This window comes from Scomber japonicus, chromosome 3 (assembly GCF_027409825.1).
Source record: "Scomber japonicus isolate fScoJap1 chromosome 3, fScoJap1.pri, whole genome shotgun sequence".
Taxonomy (NCBI): Eukaryota; Metazoa; Chordata; class Actinopteri; order Scombriformes; family Scombridae; genus Scomber; species Scomber japonicus.
Window position 1 is genome coordinate 34,802,239 of NC_070580.1, and position 19,826 is coordinate 34,822,064.

General features: G+C 40.1%; 1 protein-coding gene and 1 non-coding gene across 2 annotated transcripts in view; one reads left to right on the forward strand and one right to left on the reverse strand.

Moving 5' to 3' along the window:
* Positions 1 to 7,097: 7,097 nt before the first annotated feature.
* On the forward strand, positions 7,098 to 7,169 carry trnaq-uug (transfer RNA glutamine (anticodon UUG)). The gene has a single exon. It is a non-coding gene; the product is annotated as a tRNA-Gln (tRNA).
* An 8,531-nt stretch (positions 7,170 to 15,700) lies between these two features.
* Positions 15,701 to 19,826, reverse strand: part of lsm3 (LSM3 homolog, U6 small nuclear RNA and mRNA degradation associated) — an 11,574-nt gene continuing 7,448 nt past the window's right edge. The window contains exon 4 of the mRNA XM_053316716.1: positions 15,701 to 16,595. Within this exon, the coding sequence (XP_053172691.1) occupies positions 16,515 to 16,595 (81 nt within the window). The 3' untranslated portion in view covers positions 15,701 to 16,514. The remainder of the gene's footprint in view (positions 16,596 to 19,826) is intronic.

Here is a 19,826-nt window from a genome sequence, read left to right on the forward strand (position 1 = left end):
ACAAAAGAGAAACACAAACACACACACACACTCTCACACACACACACACACACACACACACACACACACAGGAACTCTGTTAAACTGTCCAACATGTAGACTCTGGGGAACAAGTGAGAAATACAATCTGGTGAGGATTCTGCTCCACAGTAACCAGAAGAAGTGTCCAGAGAGAGACACAGGAAACACAAAACAGACTCAACTATGTGCTCCTATGAACAAAAACTCCAACATCTGACTGTTTTCTAACACTCATACAAGCAACAGAGCAACAGCTGCACTCGCTCACACCTGCGAAAATCTTCACGTCATTTAATAAAAACAACCCACATATGAATTCAGTTGGAAGATTTGTTTTTTTTCTTAAATCACACATAATCTAGCTGTTGATGTTACGCCCACAGGAAGAATAATATTTTCTTCTTCCCCCATCATGAATTTTAAATGCACAGTTCAAAAACATTGGCCCAGAGCAGCAGCTGGCCGTGACCCCAGACACCCTTAACAGTTGAGTATTAAGTTAAACACACAAACACAAGTTTTGTTACGCTGCTGGGTGTTAAATACAGAAATAGGCAGCAGACAGTAGGAGGACAGTGATATTTCTGACGCCTCCGAGATAGGAGAAGCTGTGTGTCTGCGTTTATTATATTAATTCAAGGACACATTGCTCCGAGCTTCCATAAGCTTTGATTTAGTTTATTTTCGTGCTTGTGGATCACACGCCTGTGTCAAAAGGCAGCTCTGGTGTGTGTGTGTGTGTGTGTGTGTGTGTGTGTGTGTGTGTGTGTGTGTGTGTGTGTGTGTGTGTGTTTGTGTGTGTGCCTTTCACATGTCTTTCCTGGTTATTCCTGTCCGCAATACTTCATCGCGTGACAAACCTAAACTGTCAGTCTGTTTTTGTCTTTTTTTTTTTAAATCAACACTGATGGTCATGTTGTAACAGGCCGTCCACTAACTGTGCCAAGGTAACAAGTTACTGTGAAGGTTTTACACCTTGACTACAATACAGTGAAAGTAGACTATCAGCAATCAAGCTCCAGTCATTTTTTACATTTTAACCCTCCTGTTGTCCTCGAGTCAAGGAAGGAAGGGAGGAAGAAGGAAGGGAGGAAGGAAAGAAAAGGAAGGAGGGAGGAAGGAAGGAAAGAAGGAAGGAAGGAAGGAAGGAAGGAAGGAAGGAAGGAGGGAAGGAGGGAAGAAAATAAGGAGGAAGGAAGGAAGGACTGAGGGAGAAAGGAAAAGAGGAAGGTAGGATGGAAGGAAAGAAGGAAGGGAGGAAGGGAGGAAGGAAGGAAGGAAGGAGGGAAGGAAATAAGGAGGGAGGGAGAAAGGAAGGAAAGAAAGAAGGAGGAAGGAAGTAAGGACAGATGGAAGGAAGGAAGGATGGAGGGAGAAAGGAAAAGAGGAAGGTAGGATGGAAGGAAAGAAGGACAGAGGAAAAAAGGAAGGGAGGAAGGAAGGAAGGAGGGAAGGAAATAAGGAGGGGGGGGGAGAGAGAATGAGGGAGGAAGTAAGGACAGACAGAATGAAGGAAGGGAGGAAAGAAGGAACATTCAGCACCTTCAATCAAACTCCAGTCATTCAAAAAAAAAAAAAAAAGTAAGATCTTTTTTCAGCACAGATTATTTAACTGTAGATAGACAGGAAACAGGAGAGAGAGAGAAGGGGGATTTCATGCAGCAAAGGACCTCCGGCCGGGATTTGAACCGGGGGTCGGCTGCATATGTGGCATGTGCTCTAACCACTGGACTACCTGCACACTCTATTTTTACATTATAAAGGAAGTTGGATTTAATGACGAATCATCTCTCAAAGCATGAAACTAAAATCAAAAAAAATCATAGAAAGCACCTAAATTATAACATTAAGACAAAGTACAGTGCAAATGGGTCAATAAAAACTGACAGATCCTATAAAATCTATAAGACTTGAGCCATCAGAGTAGTCAATAAAACAAGTCACCATCAAGGAAGGAAGCAAGGGAGGAAAGAAGGAACAGTCGAAACAGACGGGGTCATTTTGACCCGGGAGGACGACACAAAGGTTAAAAAAGGTTTTGATTGTAGGACTTATATTATATTATATTATATTATATTATATTAAGGGTCAGTATGTGCACTTCCTGCTTTGGGGCCGCAATAGAAATGTATATTAACACTGCACTGCTCTAGTGTGACACATCAAGCCAATAGAAAAATGACTATATCTTATAATATATTCTAACCAGTGGTGTTTTTATATATAAAACTACTCTACCAGTAAAACTACAGTATCAGTTCTTGCTACTGATGTGTTGGATCCATGCATGGCTCCACAAAACACTTTTAATGACAGAGTGACCTTCTGCTAGCAGGGTTTGTACACATTCACAGGAATATGGAGAGAGAGAGAGAGAGAGAGAGAGAGAGAGAGAGAGAGAGGACAGCTATTACACGAGTTACATTAATACTGTCACAAGGCTAAAGTAAGAATACAGTATTCAGTTATCATAATCTGACAAGGCCAGGCTCAGAAGAAATGAGCAAACAGCAAAGAGCTCAACAACACTGAAGGCCACAACAAAAGCACACAGACATTTTTTTTTAAAGGGATACAAAACAACCTTAATAGATGAGCATGAACACATCGAGCTTGTCACCATTTATATCAATAAATCCAGCACAACAATAGAGCCAGTACACGGACCAGCAGCACAAAAAGGTAGGATGATAAAATATGGTTTCACTCACCAAAACTGACAGCTCACCTGAAGAGAGGTCATCTGAGCAAACTTCTGATGACTTTGAGGGTGAAATCCTGTCACTGCTGAATCAGCTGGCTTTGGAAGGGCAGTGCGGCCGATAAGCTGAGTCATAGCTGTCCCGTGATATTGCAAATTGGAAGCTTTTATCTTGTTCAAGGTGGAAAAGTCTCCTCTCTGACTCAGCTGTCGTCATAGGAGTTGTTAAGATCATTTTCAGCGTTGAGGTTCCTCTCATGGATATACAGTACGTTAACAGTGACAGGATCATTTTTAGTGAATATGATGCTCAGTGTGGTGGTACAGAGTGGTCAGCTCAGAGTTCAACTTCTCATTGTTTCCTACAGATTAGAATTTCACACCATAGTCCAGGTCAGATGTAGGGAATGACAGGACAAACCAGCTCTGCAGAGATCATCAGGTGGTCACCATGACAACCTCTGTTCCTCCTGAGATATATGACTGTCGCATACACACATAGTCACGGAAATATTCCCAGATTCAGCGTCCATTGGGAGCGTAGCTATGTTCCCCGATCGCGGCTAACTCGGTTGCTAGCTTAGCGGCTAACTCCGCTGTTAGCTCGGCGGCTAATTCGGCTGCTAACTCGGTGGCTAACTCGGCGGCTAACTCATCTGCTAACTCGTTGGCTAACTCATCTGCTAACTCATCGGCTAACTCGGCGGCTAACTCAGCTAACTGGCTAACTGCAGACGGGATCATCCTTGTTCCCCAGTCACATACAAAGCAGGGAACATATGGATGATCCTGCGTCCATCGACTAGTCAAGGCCCCGATGTACTGCTTCACATTGTCCACACAGTTTGAGCATGCATCTGTTTTCCTCCACATGTTTGTTATGCTGCTTAGTTGAGCACCTACATGCACAAACAGGGTTTAGATTAAGCCAGCTAGGAGTAGTCCTTAAAGGTTGAATATGTAGAATATTTATTAAAAGCTATATTTTTTTTAAAATAATACAGCCATGGGGCGTTTTGAGGGGTACAGAATGAAAGTATTGCTTTTCCATAAAAAAAAAAAAATTTAGTTTGAATTAATATTTTTACATTTTTTTGAAGTGGTTGTTCACCTTTGTATGCTGCTGGTTCACTGAGTTTTTAGCGCAATAATAGTGGTACTGTTGAACTCGCCAGGGTCTTAGCTTTCATATGAGATGCTATTTGTTTGTGTACCATGAAGTATCAAAACGGTAGCAATGGAAATGTGGAGAGTGGGTTGACTTTCTGACGCTATTCGGATTTTGATATTTGATCATTAACCTCTTAACGCACGCTGTTCCGTTCACGGGACGGGACGGATGTTAGGAGGTAGCCACACGTTCTTCTGAATGTTTTAAACACCAACCCTTAAACATATATACTCATGCCGTACATTGTTGGAAAGCTTAGATTGTTCTGATTCATTCAAGACCACTCACGACTTATATGGTTGCTCACAGCCGTAATAGTATTAGCGATTAGCTCGGCTAGCCACTCAGCTAAGTGAGAAAAGCTATAATGACTACATACCTTCAAAGTCTTCCCTTTATCCACAACGATCATCTTATGACTCAGGACTTTCTGTACAGCTCGCCAAGTATCCATTCTTGTGAAATATGAAATCCGTTTCCATAAAACCGGAATATTTTCCTCAATATGTCAACATGTATTTAGTCCAACACGTAATGTAATAACACAAATAACAAACCATATACGGTCCGTTTACGTCATTTCCTGACCTGCGCGTCCATCTCACAGTACACGTGACTAGATGTTTACGACCGTGAGCCTCTCCTGCTTCTGACGACACCACACACAAGCCAATCGGTGCTTAGGATTAGGCAGTACATGCAGAGACATTGCTGCTACTCCCACTGGCGTTACAATGTAATGTACCTCGGTGGTTTCAAGTCAGTTACAGCGAGGGTCTGTTCGCTTCCTGTTTTCAAAATAAAAGCACCAACTCTATCGTTATGGTTTTCTTAATAATAAAAGGCAACGGGTGTTTTATTTTGTGAAAATGACCGGAAGTGCGTTACTCGCTACGGCTAACTTGAGTGGCTCCGAATTCGCAGGAACAAAACTTTAAGCAGATGTTATTTGGACAAATTAGCGTCACATTGTTGATCTAAAGGGCTACTTTCTCGCCTAAAAAGGTTAGACATGTGGATAAAGTGGTATATTTACAGAGTTAGAGCTAAAATAAAATCCGGCACCGGACCTGACAACCCGACTGCTGGAATTACTTTTTGGTTGTTGCGACTACGATCTCGAGACATTAGATGGCGTTGTTCTGCTCATTCTACATATTCTACCTTTAATTCAGACTAGTTAAGATAGAACATTTCAGTGGCTTTGTTTCATTTGGCTTAGTTAGTCTGTGACTATGGAGTCCTGGAGTAAGTTAAGTAAGACTAAATAAGAACACCTGGGTTAAACCTCATTATCTTAAGTGAGAGCACATGCTGTTGGTCTCCCGGTGGTCATAAAAACCAGGAATGGAGTAGAAAACACAATTACTGGTGTGAATCTTGAAACCACATAACGGCAAAGGCTAAAAAGATTTTGTTAAAAAAAAACTTTATTGAGTATGAAAAAACCCTTTTAAAACAAAATGTGTCAAACCATCCCATAATTAAAAGTGAGAACTTTTACTGCTGCTACTGAGCTCAATAAGAGGAGTGGTTGGGCTGCAAATTGCAGTGAGTTCAATGCAAGTGAAAAGGTAACCACAAAGATAATACAACAACTTCAGGTGAGATCTCCTCATAATTATCAGTATTTTTATAGACTGTGGAAGAACCTTAAACTGGCTCTAATAAAAGAGAATGAAGACATGAGAAGGGAGTGATTTACAACTGGTGGTGGGCCTCCAAAGTGACTTCCTGTCTGGAATAACAGAGATGGTAAAGCAGACAGTGATCATTTGGACAATTCAAATGAAAACCTGAGCACATATGGTAAATACAGCAAATAAACTAGTTACTTCCTTTGGTATATACAGTATATTCCACTGTCCGTGTCAGCCTTTATTCTTCTTTTATTCTAAGGACCATCATTTTTTATTATTTGTGGTTCTTACAATGTTCTTTTTTTCAGAGGAAAGCAATAAGAACAAGGTTGGAAGAGTCGGTGAACAGTGAGTGTGCACCATACAAATCAGCTGAGCCATCAATGAGTTTCCCTTTCAGCAGGGAACAAAAAAGATGACCATCCATGAAAAGTTAGCCAGAGAATTTAATGAGCAGAAAATGAAATATCTGAAGGAAGAACATGAAATGAGAATTTAAGTTGGAGGAGTGAGCTATGATGGAAAAAAGATACAGTAATGAGACAATTGTCAATACCGGCCACAATGAACTATGTGATTTGTAAAAAATAAAGGCTTTGTTATTTGGATATCCATGTGTATAAGTATTTTAGTCAAACACAACCCAGGCTTGTGGTTTATTCATTTAATTTTGCTGCATACTACTTTACTACTTTGTACAGCATACACAGTATCAAAGCAAAAATAAGCCATAATGAATATATTCCATTTCAATGCATCTTATCTATCTGAAGTGCTGCAAAGTGACTCTGTGTCATTGTCTGCCTCAGCCATGGGCACAACTGCTTGATCCTGATCCTCCTGATCTGGGCAGCAACAATGTTTTGAAAAGTCCAAAATTAGGAGTTGATAGAAAACCACTTCTTACGGTTCCTGTACTCCTCAGCGTCAGGCGTTGATAGGAACATGACATCCATCTATACAGCCAATCACTCCTGGAAATTGCCCATATTCATAGAATTGCACTTTATAGCTGGCTTGGCCTGCAGCATCAGGAAAATTGATGTAAACACTCCAAAAGTTTGCAAATTGCTCCACAGACTTTGTGAACTACTCTGCAAACAGTTGCTTCACTGGCACCACACAAATCATCCATTTGACGATGAAAAGTTCCAGATGCCAAAAACCTCAACTTGATCAGAACTTGGAGAGAAATGGGTGTGTGGGGGCCTTCCCAGTGGAAAGTCTAGGCTCAAGCATAGAAATGACTCCAGTGCATTTCATCAAAGTGATTCAGTGGATTAATCCCATCAACAAGGACTCGACTCAATGGCCTCTATACTGCATGTTGGTCTTCATTTAGATAATCCAAGTAGTCCATGCTCTCTCACAAGCTTGTTAAGCAGAAGTTAAACATCTTAAGAAATGTCTGTGCAAGTCCCTTTGAGTTAAACAAGCTTTAAATGAGCATTTCAGTCTGGCTTTAAATTTAAGTCTTGACAATTTGGGAAATAAACATATTCACTCTTTCTTAAAGAGGCAGACAATGACGGTCATTTCACCCTGATAACAGAGCACTGATGTAGGTTCCATGGTGTAATGGTTAGCACTCTGGACTTTGAATCCAGTGATCCGAGTTCAAATCTCGGTGGAACCTTTTCACCTTTAAGTCTGATTGTGAATTTGGCTTGGGGTGGGTAGTCAGTCAAAAACAAAATGTTCAGTTGAGGTACACATCATTAAAAACAGGGAGTTGACCTTTTGGATAAGTGTTTTTAAAGCTTTCAGTGAGATGTTTGGAACCTGGTGATGTCCTGATCCGATCTGTGCCCTCTTTGGTCTAACACCAGAGGAATCTCGGGCTATCTTATCAGCTAAAGCCTCTGTCGTTATAGCGAGACGTTTGATCCTTTTCAGATGGAAACAACAAACCCCTCCATCCTTTTCTCGCTGGGTCAATGATGTTATGCACTTCATAAAGCTAGAAAAAAATCAAATACACACTCAAGAGATCCTCTCAATCTTTTTTTCAAAATAGGGAGGCCCTTCCTCGACTTTTATGACTCCTTGCAGGAGCCCCTTAAGAATGAATAGGGTGGAACTCACACATGATCGATCGCAGCAGTGAACACCTTTTTTTGTTTTTTTTGTTTTTTTTGTTTTTTTGTTTTCTTACTCCCCAAGTATGCTTTATATCCTGTAAACCTATGGGTGGGTGGGAGGGAATGGGAATGGGAATGGTGAACTCACTGTGACAATGCATCTGCTGCACAATGCACTTCTACATTTTGGAGATGAATGTATAAACTGATGTGATATGCATATGTCCTGTATTTCTCATCTCTGTGGGATAATAAACAGGGTGTTGGTTTGAACCAGGTTTCTCACTGTTACAATAAAAGATAATCAATAAAAACATAATCAATTGTCAAGTTGCTGGGTGGTTTTTGATTAGTTTCCCATCCACACAGCACATACTTGTGATACACACTATCAACTTGCTCTTTTTCTATGTAAAGCCTCCATTATGTTCTACTGCCACAAAAAAATAGCATTGATTAAAACCATCACCGTTTACTCTAACTTTACTGTTACTTATTTTAACCACATCTCACACACACCCCCGACTGATATAAATATTTGGAAACACATCTTGTAAGTCAACTTGACATCTTCTAAACATTTCAGACCCAGCTGTTATTATCCTAATTTGGGGAAGTACAGATAGCCTACTGTACTCATTTTCTCTCCAAGGTTCAGATAGAGTAAGAGCATACCACGCTCATGAAGGGGTAGAGTTGTGAATAATGGATGTGAGTAGAGGGGCAGGGTCTGTGGTGTAATGGTTAGCCTGCTGGACTTGGAGTTCAGTAATCAGAGTTCAACTCTCAGTGGAGACAATATGCTAATAGCCATGAAGTCATGTTATATCTAAATGTAATAGTAGGCAAAAGTAATGCTACATGAATGGTTTTATGTTCACCACCAGTTGGCTTGAATGGTAGTTTAAAAAGACTCATACTTCCCTAAAATATGGCTAAATACAACTTCTGAACACATAGCCAACACAGAGAGAGAGGTAACAAGACTGGCATTGACAGGATGAGAGTAGAGGACAATGGAATACAGTGTGAGATAATGAGAATGTAAAAATATATAAGATAAATAAGACAGAGTAAAATAAGATTAAATAAAAGACAGTATGGCAATAAGCAAAATGAACAGACAAGCAGATGTCATCACATAAAAGCTAGTCTGTAGAAGTGAGTTTTGAGTAGTGATTTAAAAGAAGATACTGAACGTGCCAGCCTTATTTCCTCAGGCAGGTTGTTCCAAAGCTGAGGCGCCCTGATGGCAAAAGCACGGTCCCCTCTACATTTCAGCGTTGACTTTGGAACAACCAGAAAGGCCCCACCCGAGGATCTTATGGCGCTTTTCCACTACACAGTTCCAGCACGACTCGAACGACCTTTGCCATTACAAAAAGGTACATGGAGGCGATGGTGTACTTGCTGCTGTATGTGGCTTTCTGTCACACACAAAGCAAGAACATTGAGCCGTATGGCTGTAACGCTGTTGTTGGTATTTAAAAATGTTGGGTCTTGTGTGGGACGGCTCATGACTCTTCCAGCGACGACTCTTCTAACCAATCAGTGGCCGGCAGTCTGATGACGTCACATTTAGTATCGGCTCGGCTCGCTTGGAACCTCAGCAGAGCAGGTACTAAAACAGTACCAGGTACAAGGTACTATCCCTAGTGGAGATGCAAAAAAAAACAAGTCGAGTCGAGCTAGAACTGTGTAGTGGAAAAGCGCCATGAGGCTCCAGTTGTGCTTTAAAAGTGATCAGTAAAATCTTAAAATCAATTCTAAAATGATCAGGGAGCCAATGAAGAGAAGCAAGGATTGGGGTGATGTGATATCTTCTGCTGCGTAACAGAAGCTTCGTATTTAGCTTTATTTTTGCAACCAATCGCAGCCTCCCCGCTCTGCCACTGGCTCCGCCCATACTTCCGTCCATGGCCCCGCCTCATGCCCATATAAGTAGAATCCATGTTTTTATTTTTCCCAGCATGCACCTGAAATTTTCAAGATGGCGCTGCCTAGATTTGAAACTATTGGCTTCTGAGCAGCAGTCCACAAACCAATGGCCGACGTCACGGATGTTACGTCCATTTCTTTTATACAGTCTATGGTTAAAACCAGTAAGAAGCCTCGCTGCTGCGTAACAGAAGCTTCGTATTTAGCTTTATTTTTGCTAAAATATGAGATAGAAAAAAGTGTAGTTTATTCAACAACAACCTCCCAATCACAAGCTCACCTCTCTTATCCACAAAAATGAGACCAGGTGTCCGTGTTGAAGGGGGAAAAGTGACAGGAGTAGATTTAAATAACTTCAGCCACATCAGAGACATTTTTAGCCTGAGTGTGAATACCCAGCAATGTGATTAGAGCCCCTAAAATATATCTGACACAAGTGTAAATACATGGGAAGCATGAAGTCATTAAGTATTTATTTGTTGACCAATGTGAAGAATTTGATTACATAATGTTTTTTGCGGACAGTTCGTCTTGTCTGTCAGCACTTCAAACTGCAGCTGGAATCCACTGAACTTCACAAGCTGGTGATATCTGACCATGAAATAATGAAGCTCAGTCTACTCTCTCCACTAGGTTTGGCCGCTGTAGTTACCGAATGCTACTATAATATCAGTCTTATATCTTTTTAAAACTCACAAGGTGCTTCAATATGAGTATCTTATCTAATAACATGGAAAAGAAAAAAAACCCTTAGGGACTTTTATAGCATTTCAGGACCAGGAAGACTAATAAAAGAAACCCCCTGTGAGAAATTACATTGAGCAAACAAAGCCACCAAAAAGGTTCTCAGTCCACATGCTCGGTACACCCAAAAGGATTTACACTGAGATGACATCCCAACCCCTCCCAACCCCCCCCCTCTGGTTCTCACAGTTTGCTTTCCTAGACTCTGAGAAAGTTTGACATCTATTACATTTTCATGGTTTAAATAGTAACTGGTGGTGACTGAGGTGGAAATACTTTCTCTGCTATGTTACAGCGTGCTTGTCTCTTCCACATCATAAGCAGCTCTCTTTAACACATCCATGGTTCCTATCGGTGCCTGGTGGAGTGCCGCTGAGTGGTTGACCCTGACCTTTGACCTCTGACCTCACAGCAAGAATAACAAGAATTTATCTACTGGGGGAGAGAAGAAGTGAAACCTTTGAACTTCTTCCTTTTAATATGATTTTTTTTTTTTAATGAGCAAAATGTGAAAGTGAAGCTGCACTTTAACAGAAACTTTTATCACTAACAAACTTTTTTGACTTGTATTAAATAATTCCCTCTACTTTAAATATGTCATGTTTATTTTTTTTAGCATTAATATTAATCATATTTAGTTATTTTTTTTTATAAATGTGATCAGGGCTTGAAATTAGGACTCTCCACTCGCCATTTGCGACCCAAATTCCTCAATTGGCGAGACAGATAGAAGACTGAATAGTAGGGGTGTGACGAGATTTCGTGCCACGAGATCTCGCGAGACGATAAACGCGACGCTATTTCTCGTCTGAGTTTTTATTATGTGATACAGCTGAAAACTCTGGGGGGAAACTAGGAAGAACTTGAGGTATGAATGTTTTGTCAAACTGTTTCCAAAGTCAAACATTAACTTTGATGCTTCTCTTATAAGCCACTAAAGACTCAAAGCCCTAATGAGGCCTAAAGGAGAAATACCAACTCATCCATCTCCATGAGGAAGAAATGGTTGAAAGCTCCAAGAAAACTAGTAAGTGGAAATTTAGCTTGAATTGTTAAGTTTTTTTTTTTTTTAAAACATCTGTTTATTACATTTCGTTAGTTTTACAGAGAACAACACAGAACAAGGCACATATAGGTAATTATAATAGCAATAATAATGATAATCAAACAGAAATACAGTAGATAAAAATAAATACAATTAACTGTGAGAAAAAAATAAATTAAATAAATTAAAAATAAATAAATAAAATTAACAAAAAAAGAAAGAAAGTAAAAGTAAAAAAAATGTAAAAAAAAATAAAACACACTCAAAAATAAATAAAATAATAATAATACAAATAAATAAATAATAATAAATTAAAAATAAATAAATAAAATAAAAATAAATAAATAAAATTAACAAAAAAAGAAAAAGTAACAGTAAAAAAATTAAAAAAATAAAACACTCAAAAATAAATAAAATAATAATAATAATAATACAAATAAATAAATAATAATAAATTAAAAATAAATAAATAAAATAATAATAAATAAATAAAATTAACAAAAAAAGAAAGTAAAAGTAAAACATTAAAAAAATAAAACACACTCAAAAATAAATAAATAAAATAATAATAAAAATAATAATAATACAAATAAATACATTAAAAATAAATAAATAAATCCTCACATCAACTCTTCATTCCAGCCGTCTACTTCCATATAATTTTTTCTCAAGGAAATTACAGAAGACCATATTTTCCAAAACTTATCAATCTTATTCTTTGAGGTCTATAGCTTGTTAAGTTGTTTTTATTTTATTTTTATTGTTAGTCTGTTTACTAACCTCTCCAATAGGCCTCATTTATACACATTTAGAGGCAAGAAGATGCTGAGCGCCTCATTAAAGTGCATTAAGCTCGTTTTGATGTTGCATTACAGTAATGGTCCCTCGGAGGTAGCTTTGTACTGTGATAATGGGCGATGATGTGGTGATGTGGCGAGACAGGCCAGTACGCAGACGAGTACAGCTGGCATCAACAAAACATTTCATCTTCCCAGTAAAGAACATCCTCGAGGTAAGAGCTTATTTTTATAGCAACGCCACCGCTGGAAACACAAGAATAAAAAAAAGGAAGAAAAAAAAAACAGGAAGTAGAAGTAAAGATTTCCATGTGACCCTGGCATCTGTCTGCTGGAAAAAGAGACACTCTGCCATGCTGCTTGCAGTTCAATTAAAGCTTCTTGTTCCATGATGATGATGACAGTTTTATATTCCTATAAAATCATCAGAAAATGTGCAATTACAGCAATTTAATTTATGCTGTTGAGCTCATTAATGATTCAGATTCTCGCCAAGAAGGGTTTTCTTTGGATGTTCAGAGTAAAAACAGAACAACCTGTGGATTATCTGGCTGCTGAATTTTTTAAAATGTATTTTTTTTTTTTTCCTCAAAGATGTGAGCAAAGCACCACAAATTAAATTCCATGGTAGAAATATCAGAGATATACACTGCAAAAAACTTGGCTTAAAAAAACTCAAAATAAGATAAATTAAATCTGGAAGGAAGGAAGGAAGGAAGGACGAAAAGGGGAAGGAAGGAAGGAAGGAAAGAATGGAGTAGGGAGGGAGTAAGGGAGGGAGTTTGGAAGGAAGGAAGGAAGGAAGGAAGGAGGAAAAGAGTAAAGAAGGAAAGAATGGAGTAGGGAGGGAGTAAGGGATCCATCCTTCCTTCCTTCTTTCCTTCCCTCCTTCCTCCCTTCCTCTTTTCCTTTCTCCCTCCCTTCCATCCTTCCTTCTTCATCCCTTCCTTTCTTTCCTTCCTCCTTTCCTCCCTTCCATCCTTCCTTCTTCATCCCTTCCTTTCTCCCTCATTTCCTTCCATCCTTCCTTCTTCATCCCTTCCTTCCTTTCGTTCCATCCTCCCTTCCTTCTTCCTCTCTCCTTTCCTTCCTTCTTCCTCCCTCCCTCCCTTCCTTTCTTCCTCTCTTCCTTCCTTCCTCCCTTCCATCCTTGACTAGAGGACAACAGGAGGCTACAGAGACGCTCCTGACTCACTTCCTCCAGGACAGTGTGTACTATTATGTCCTGTACAGAAGATGTTTCTAAACATACCACACATGTTCAACTGCTAAAATTACAGAAAGGACAAACTGTACTCTTCTCTTTGGAGATTGTTCTATGCTTTCAGGCGTAGGTCGGGTTGGGGTTTTAACTTTGACATGTTTCGTCGCATGGCCAAATTAGTCTCATACATGGACAACCTGACTCTGCATAAAGTTCACGAGATGCTGACTCAGCATTTTGCTAATCTTAGTCTAAAACAGGATTTGTATCATCTTTTTTTTTCCTTAGACTTTAAACAGATATTATTATTTAACCCTCCTGTCGTCCTCCCGGGTCAAATTGACCCCACCTCTTTTGACTGTTCCTTCCTTCCTTCCTTCCTTCCTTCCTTCCTTCCTTCCTTCCTCTTTCTTTAATTTTTCTTTCCTCCTTCCCCTCCTCCCCTCTTTCTTTGCTCCCTCCTCCTTCCATCTTTCCTTGCTTCCTTCCTTCCATCCTTCCTTGCTTCCTTCCTTCCATCCTTCCTTCTTTACTTCCTCCCTTCCTTCTCTCCTAAATTCCTTCCTCCTTTCTTTCCTTCCTTCCTTCCTTCTTTACTTCCTCCCTTCCTTCTCTCCTAAATTCCTTCCTCTTTTCATCCTTATTCCTTTCCTACCTTCCTTCCTTCCTTACTCCTTTCCTTCCTTCCTTCCTTCCTTCATTCTTTATTTCCTCCCTTATTTCTCTCCTAAATTCCTTCCTCTTTTCATCCTTACTCCTTTCCTTCCTTCCTTCCTTGCTTCTGTCCTTCCTTCCTTCCTTCCTTCTTTACCTCCTCCCTTCCTTCTCTCCTAAATTCCTTCCTCATTTCATCCTTATTCCTTTCCTTCCTTCCTTCCTTCCTTCCTTACTCCTTTCCTTCCTTCCTTCTTTACTTCCTCCCTTCCTTCTCTCCGAAATTCCTTCCTCTTTTCATCCTTACTCCTTTCCTTCCTTTCCTTCCTTCCTTCCTCCTGTCCTTCCTCCTTTCCTCCTGTCCTTCCTTCTGTCCTTCCTTGACCTGAGGACAACAGGAGAGTTAAACTTATTGAAAAGTGACAAGATAGATTTTCACAATAAATGTAAGAAAATAAATTAATGGACAGTAACCATAGTAACCAGAGGGTAACGTGCAACTCTGTGTAAACCAACTATCTGCTGTCAGCCACCCAAACCTGTCCTTCATTCAGTTTGTTGTTTTTGGCAAATAATAAAAGTTTCCTGCAATTAATAAACTATTAGATTGTTGACAGAAGTCTTATCAGCGAAGCACAGCTGCTCACTCACACTTTGGTTCCTCTTGTTTTTTTTTTTAAAAGAAGGACCCTGAAGTCTGAGCTCATTTATTGGAGGCATTTTCACCCACAGTAATTAAGTTCTTTGATAAAAATGACGTCAAGGCTGAGAAATGATAACAAATTTAATGAAAAAGTGAAATGTCAGTCTGAGTGGAAACCATCAGCCTCTTCTAGATTCACCATCACCTGTTAGGAAAGCGTGACACTGGTTAACGGGTTATTGGATATCTGCTGCCATCTAGTGGTGAAATATGAAACTGCAGGGTCCAAACTCTACATGGTTCAAGTGATGGAGTGATCAGATGAGTTGAAGAAGGTACTTGGTAAATTAGGTCAGAGGTGTCAAACATGCGGCCCGCGGACCAGATACAGCCCGTCGAATGGGGGGGGGGGGGTTCGGCCCACTTGCCATCCTGTGTTCTTTTCCTTCCTTCCATCTGTTCTTCCTACCTTCCCTTTTTCCTTTCTTTGTTCCTTGCTTCCTTTCTTCTTTCTGTCCTCTCTACCTTCCTTTTTTCCTTCCTTCTGTCCTCCCTACCTTCCTTTTTTCCTTTGTTCGTTTCTTCCTTCCTTCCATTTGTCCTTCCTCCCTACCTTCCTTTTTTCCTTTCTTCCTTCCATCTGTCCTTCCTACCTTTGTTTTTTCCTTCCTTCTTTCCATCTGTCCTTCCTTCCTACCTTCGTTTTTTCCTTCCTTCCTTCGGTCCTTCCTACCTTCCTTTTCTCCTTTCTTTGTTTCTTCCGCGGCGAATTTCGATGTCTCGCCATGAAATTTCAAACCCTCATAACTTGACTCGACTTGGTCTGAGCTTTTCCAAATTTAATATGCTTGTTCAGCGTCCCGGTCTGAACACATGTACAGTCTCATATTTAGTGACAGTCATAGCGCCACCTACTGGCAACAGGAAGTCACTTGCTTCATTCTTTCACCAATCTTTTTTGTATTATGCATCAAGCAGAATTTATTATTTTAAGGATTAATATTATTATTATTGTTCAGGAAAGTTCAGTTTTCAAATAAAACTCAAGACAAATCTTTCAAAAACACCTTTTTTCTTTTTTTTATTATTAAATTTTACCAAATAAAATGGAGACAAATGAGCATAACATGATCCCACACTCACTTATAAACACTACAAAAATATGTATATAAAAAAAAAAAAGAAGAAAGAAACTAAAAATCATCATCCAACAGAAACTTTAATAACTCGCCAAATATTCACAGATCATGAGTTTGGGATCACGGAGAAACTAAAATACTTTTGCTTTGAATCAACAAGTTTCACTTCAGACGTTTTCCTCTGGCAGTACTTCTTAGACACACTCAAGTTCAGGTCAAAACAAGTTTACACACACAAATCTGAACCATGAAGAGCCGTTTGTAGCAAGGTCTGGTACAAGCAGACACTGAGATTAAGAGGCAACTAAATCCTCTGGAGGTGATTACATTTTTAGGTTTTTTTTTTTCTGGCTTAACTAAAAAACTGTGGGGATTTATTAAATGCAGTGCTGTGCAAAATGAAAAGAGATATCCTTAAAACTGTGTCCTGAAATCACCCACAATCCAAAAAACAATCCAATAACAATTTGCTCAAATGAAGATTTAAAAAAAAAAAAAACAAAAAAAAAAAGCTGCAGGCCTTCTTCATCCAAAACAAACGTCTTCTTTCCTGATCTTCGAGTCATGAATGTAAAAAAGTAAGAGGAAGGTGACCCGAGGGAGCTGAAGATGTTTTTTAATCTTCCCCCTCCTGCTTTTAGCCTGTCCTGACAGCACCGCTCTTCTCCCTCACAGTTATAGAAACGTCCCTGCTGTCACAAAACGCTCCTTCAACGCCAGGAAGCGGCTCGTTGGGTTAGCCCACCCTGAGGGGCGGAGCCACGAGGACGACGCCGTCTCCTCTGACGAACAGCATGGGGATGTTCCTCTTGGTCGACTGTGAAGAAACAAAAACAAGTCAGGGATTGACACTTAAAAGTCCGTGTAAAGTAAGAATAAATATGTGTTCTGAGTTTGACATACCACAGAAAAGTGTGTTGTTAACCACCCTGCCAAATTTGAATGATTAAAAAAAATCGCCAAATATATGAAATTAGGCTTCAAAGTTGTGTAAAAATCAGCCTCTTTCTCTGCTACCAAACGCCGTGGGCGTGCCCGCCGAGTCCGCTGAAACCCCGCCCCCTACCAAGTGTCACCTGTCAATCAAAGTCACCACCTCTACCAGAAACATGGACGCTACGTCTGAGAGCTTTCTGCTGCTAACTCAGCTGCTAGCTCGGCGGCTAACTCAGCTGCTAGCTCAACGGCTAACTCGGCGGCTAACTCAGCTAACTGGCTAACTGTAGTAGTAGTAGTGTGTGCTGAATGTATTTATACCTCTACAGCAGCAGGGGCGGGTTTATGCTAATCTTAGCTCCACAATTCAAATCTAAATGATTGAAATGCTTTTTACACCTTTTGTAGAAATACATTTATGACCTATTTAATGTGTTTAGAAGAAAATGTCTGAATTCACTTTACACGGTCTTTAAAATAAGAAGTTACCTTTTCCAAAATATGGATCAAATATTCACATTGTACGACCCTGTTTGCAGTCTGAGAAACTGAAGTCCAAGAAACTGGAGCTAGATTTAGGATTACATCAAAGCGACAGCAGCTACATGCATCAACTCTGCAGCTATGATTACACTGTAGCTGATGTGCACCTCCTCAAAAATGTAACTATACATCACGCAGCGTCTCCCATTAATTATATAGACTGTGGCGGCCCACCATGGTCTATGTTACTGAGCCAAACAGAACCAGAGCTACTCTGCCCATAATGAACTAGTTGAACTTGGATAATCACTTCTGCTCTCTTTGTTTCAGAGCTGAAATATGAACATTAGTCTTTTTTTTGATGGTTTTGTTTGGAACATTTATGAACTGGTAAAATTTACTTCCCCATGCTTTGTGGGTCTGAACTTGTCATCACCTTCATACCTATACAACCTAGTGCTGGGCAATCAATCGAAAAATAATCAAAACCGACATTTAGAAACTCTAATTGACTTAATCTTGCTCATGTCAATTAATGGTGGTGTTCACTGTTGCCATGACAGCAAAGGTTGCATATCTTTAAGGAATTTGAAAACTATTTATTATATTATATTACTATATTGTATTTTAATAACTGTGCAGCACTTTGGTTCACCTGAGGTTGTTTTTAAATGTGCTTTATAAATAAAACTTGACTTGACTAAATGAGAAAATGTGTCCAAACTATTAGTTGGTACTAGGGCTGGGTATTGTCAATGATTTCCTGAATCGATTCAATTACGATTCACAGGGTCCCGATTCGATCCGATTCTCGATTCGATTCGATTCAATTTTATGTTCCCAGAGTTTCTGTTTTGTAAGTCAGACAATATTTTTAACACGCAATCATGTGTGGACACCAAATTCTTGAAGAGTAAAGTTAAAGTAGCTGTAGGTAACAAATATATTCCAAATAATCATAAAATGGTCCTAAAATATCACCAGACATTAAGGAATCATGTTCATTTCAAACACTGATATCACTGACAGTAGTAGTCCAGCCAGAATATTCACATTTGAAAAGCTCAGTTGCAGCCCTCAAGTAATGTTTATGTTGTCATTCTGTGTTTTGGCCTGATGCTCCACCCACCACCGAGCTACCAATCACCAAGTCAGTACTGATGCTCCACCCACCACCTAGTGACCAATCACCATGTCAGTACTGATGCTCCACCCACCACCTAGCTACCAATCACCAAGTCAGTACTGATGCGCCACCCACCACCTAGCTACCAATCACCAAGTCAGTGCTGATGCTCCACTCACCACCTAGCTACCAATCACCAAGTCAGTACTGATGCGCCACCCACCACCTAGCTACCAATCACCAAGTCAGTACTGATGCGCCACCCACCACCTAGCTACCAATCACCAAGTCAGTGCTGATGCTCCACTCACCACCTAGCTACCAATCACCAAGTCAGTACTGATGCGCCACCCACCACCTAGCTACCAATCACCAAGTCAGTACTGATGCGCCACCCACCACCTAGCTACCAATCACCAAGTCAGTGCTGATGCGCCACCCACCACCTACCACCTAGCTACCAATCACCAAGTCAGTGCTGATGCTCCACCCACCACCTAGCTACCAATCACCAAGTCAGTACTGATGCGCCACCCACCACCTACCACCTAGCTACCAATCACCAAGTCAGTACTGATGCTCCACCCACCACCTAGCTACCAATCACCAAGTCAGTACTGATGCGCCACCCACCACCTAGCTACCAATCACCAAGTCAGTACTGATGCGCCACCCACCACCTAGCTACCAATCACAAAGTCAGTAGTGTTTCAGCATCCAGGTTGCCAGGTGCCACTGAGCTGCAGCTAGGAACACTGCAGATAATGTCTGATGTTACAAAACCAAAAAAAACTCGTTATGACTCAAATACGTTGTGACAATCTGAGAAACAAAACAAAAGGATGTATAGGAGACGCCTTTGAACCCTGGAGACGGTTACAGCGTCATACAGCACTTAGCTGCACCCGCTGATACGGAGGGGGATATGCAGGATCACGTCCAACAACTGGCAACCCGCGTTAAAGTAGACTCTGGCAGGGAGGGGGCGAGGAGTAACAGCTCTCTCCAGTGTTTTGAACGTGGGCCGCAGTACCATTTCTAAACACTTAGTGTCAGAGTTACATACTTCAACTTTAAATCATGAGTCTGATCCAACACTGGGATCTAGCATGATAGCATCTAGTTGTATTTACCCTTAAGACCAGTGGCATTTTAAATCATGTCATTTTGAATTATGATGTCATCATGTAACCGATGATTTTCAAAAAATGCACATAAAGATTATGGATAAGCATGTCAGTTCAAATACAAGACAAAGTTGTAAACTCTCAAATTATAATTATTATTTTAAATTTCATGCTTCCATCTATTCTCTCTGAAAAAATCGATTCACAGAATTTTTAATCGATATCGAATTTTTAAATAGAAAATCGATATTAATTGATGGATCGATTTTTTGGACACACCCCTAGTGCTTAGTATGGTGATGCAGGTTGCTATCAGGCACAGACCGAGTGGACTCAAATGCAAATGACAGGACACACGGATGAAGAGTTCTCAAGT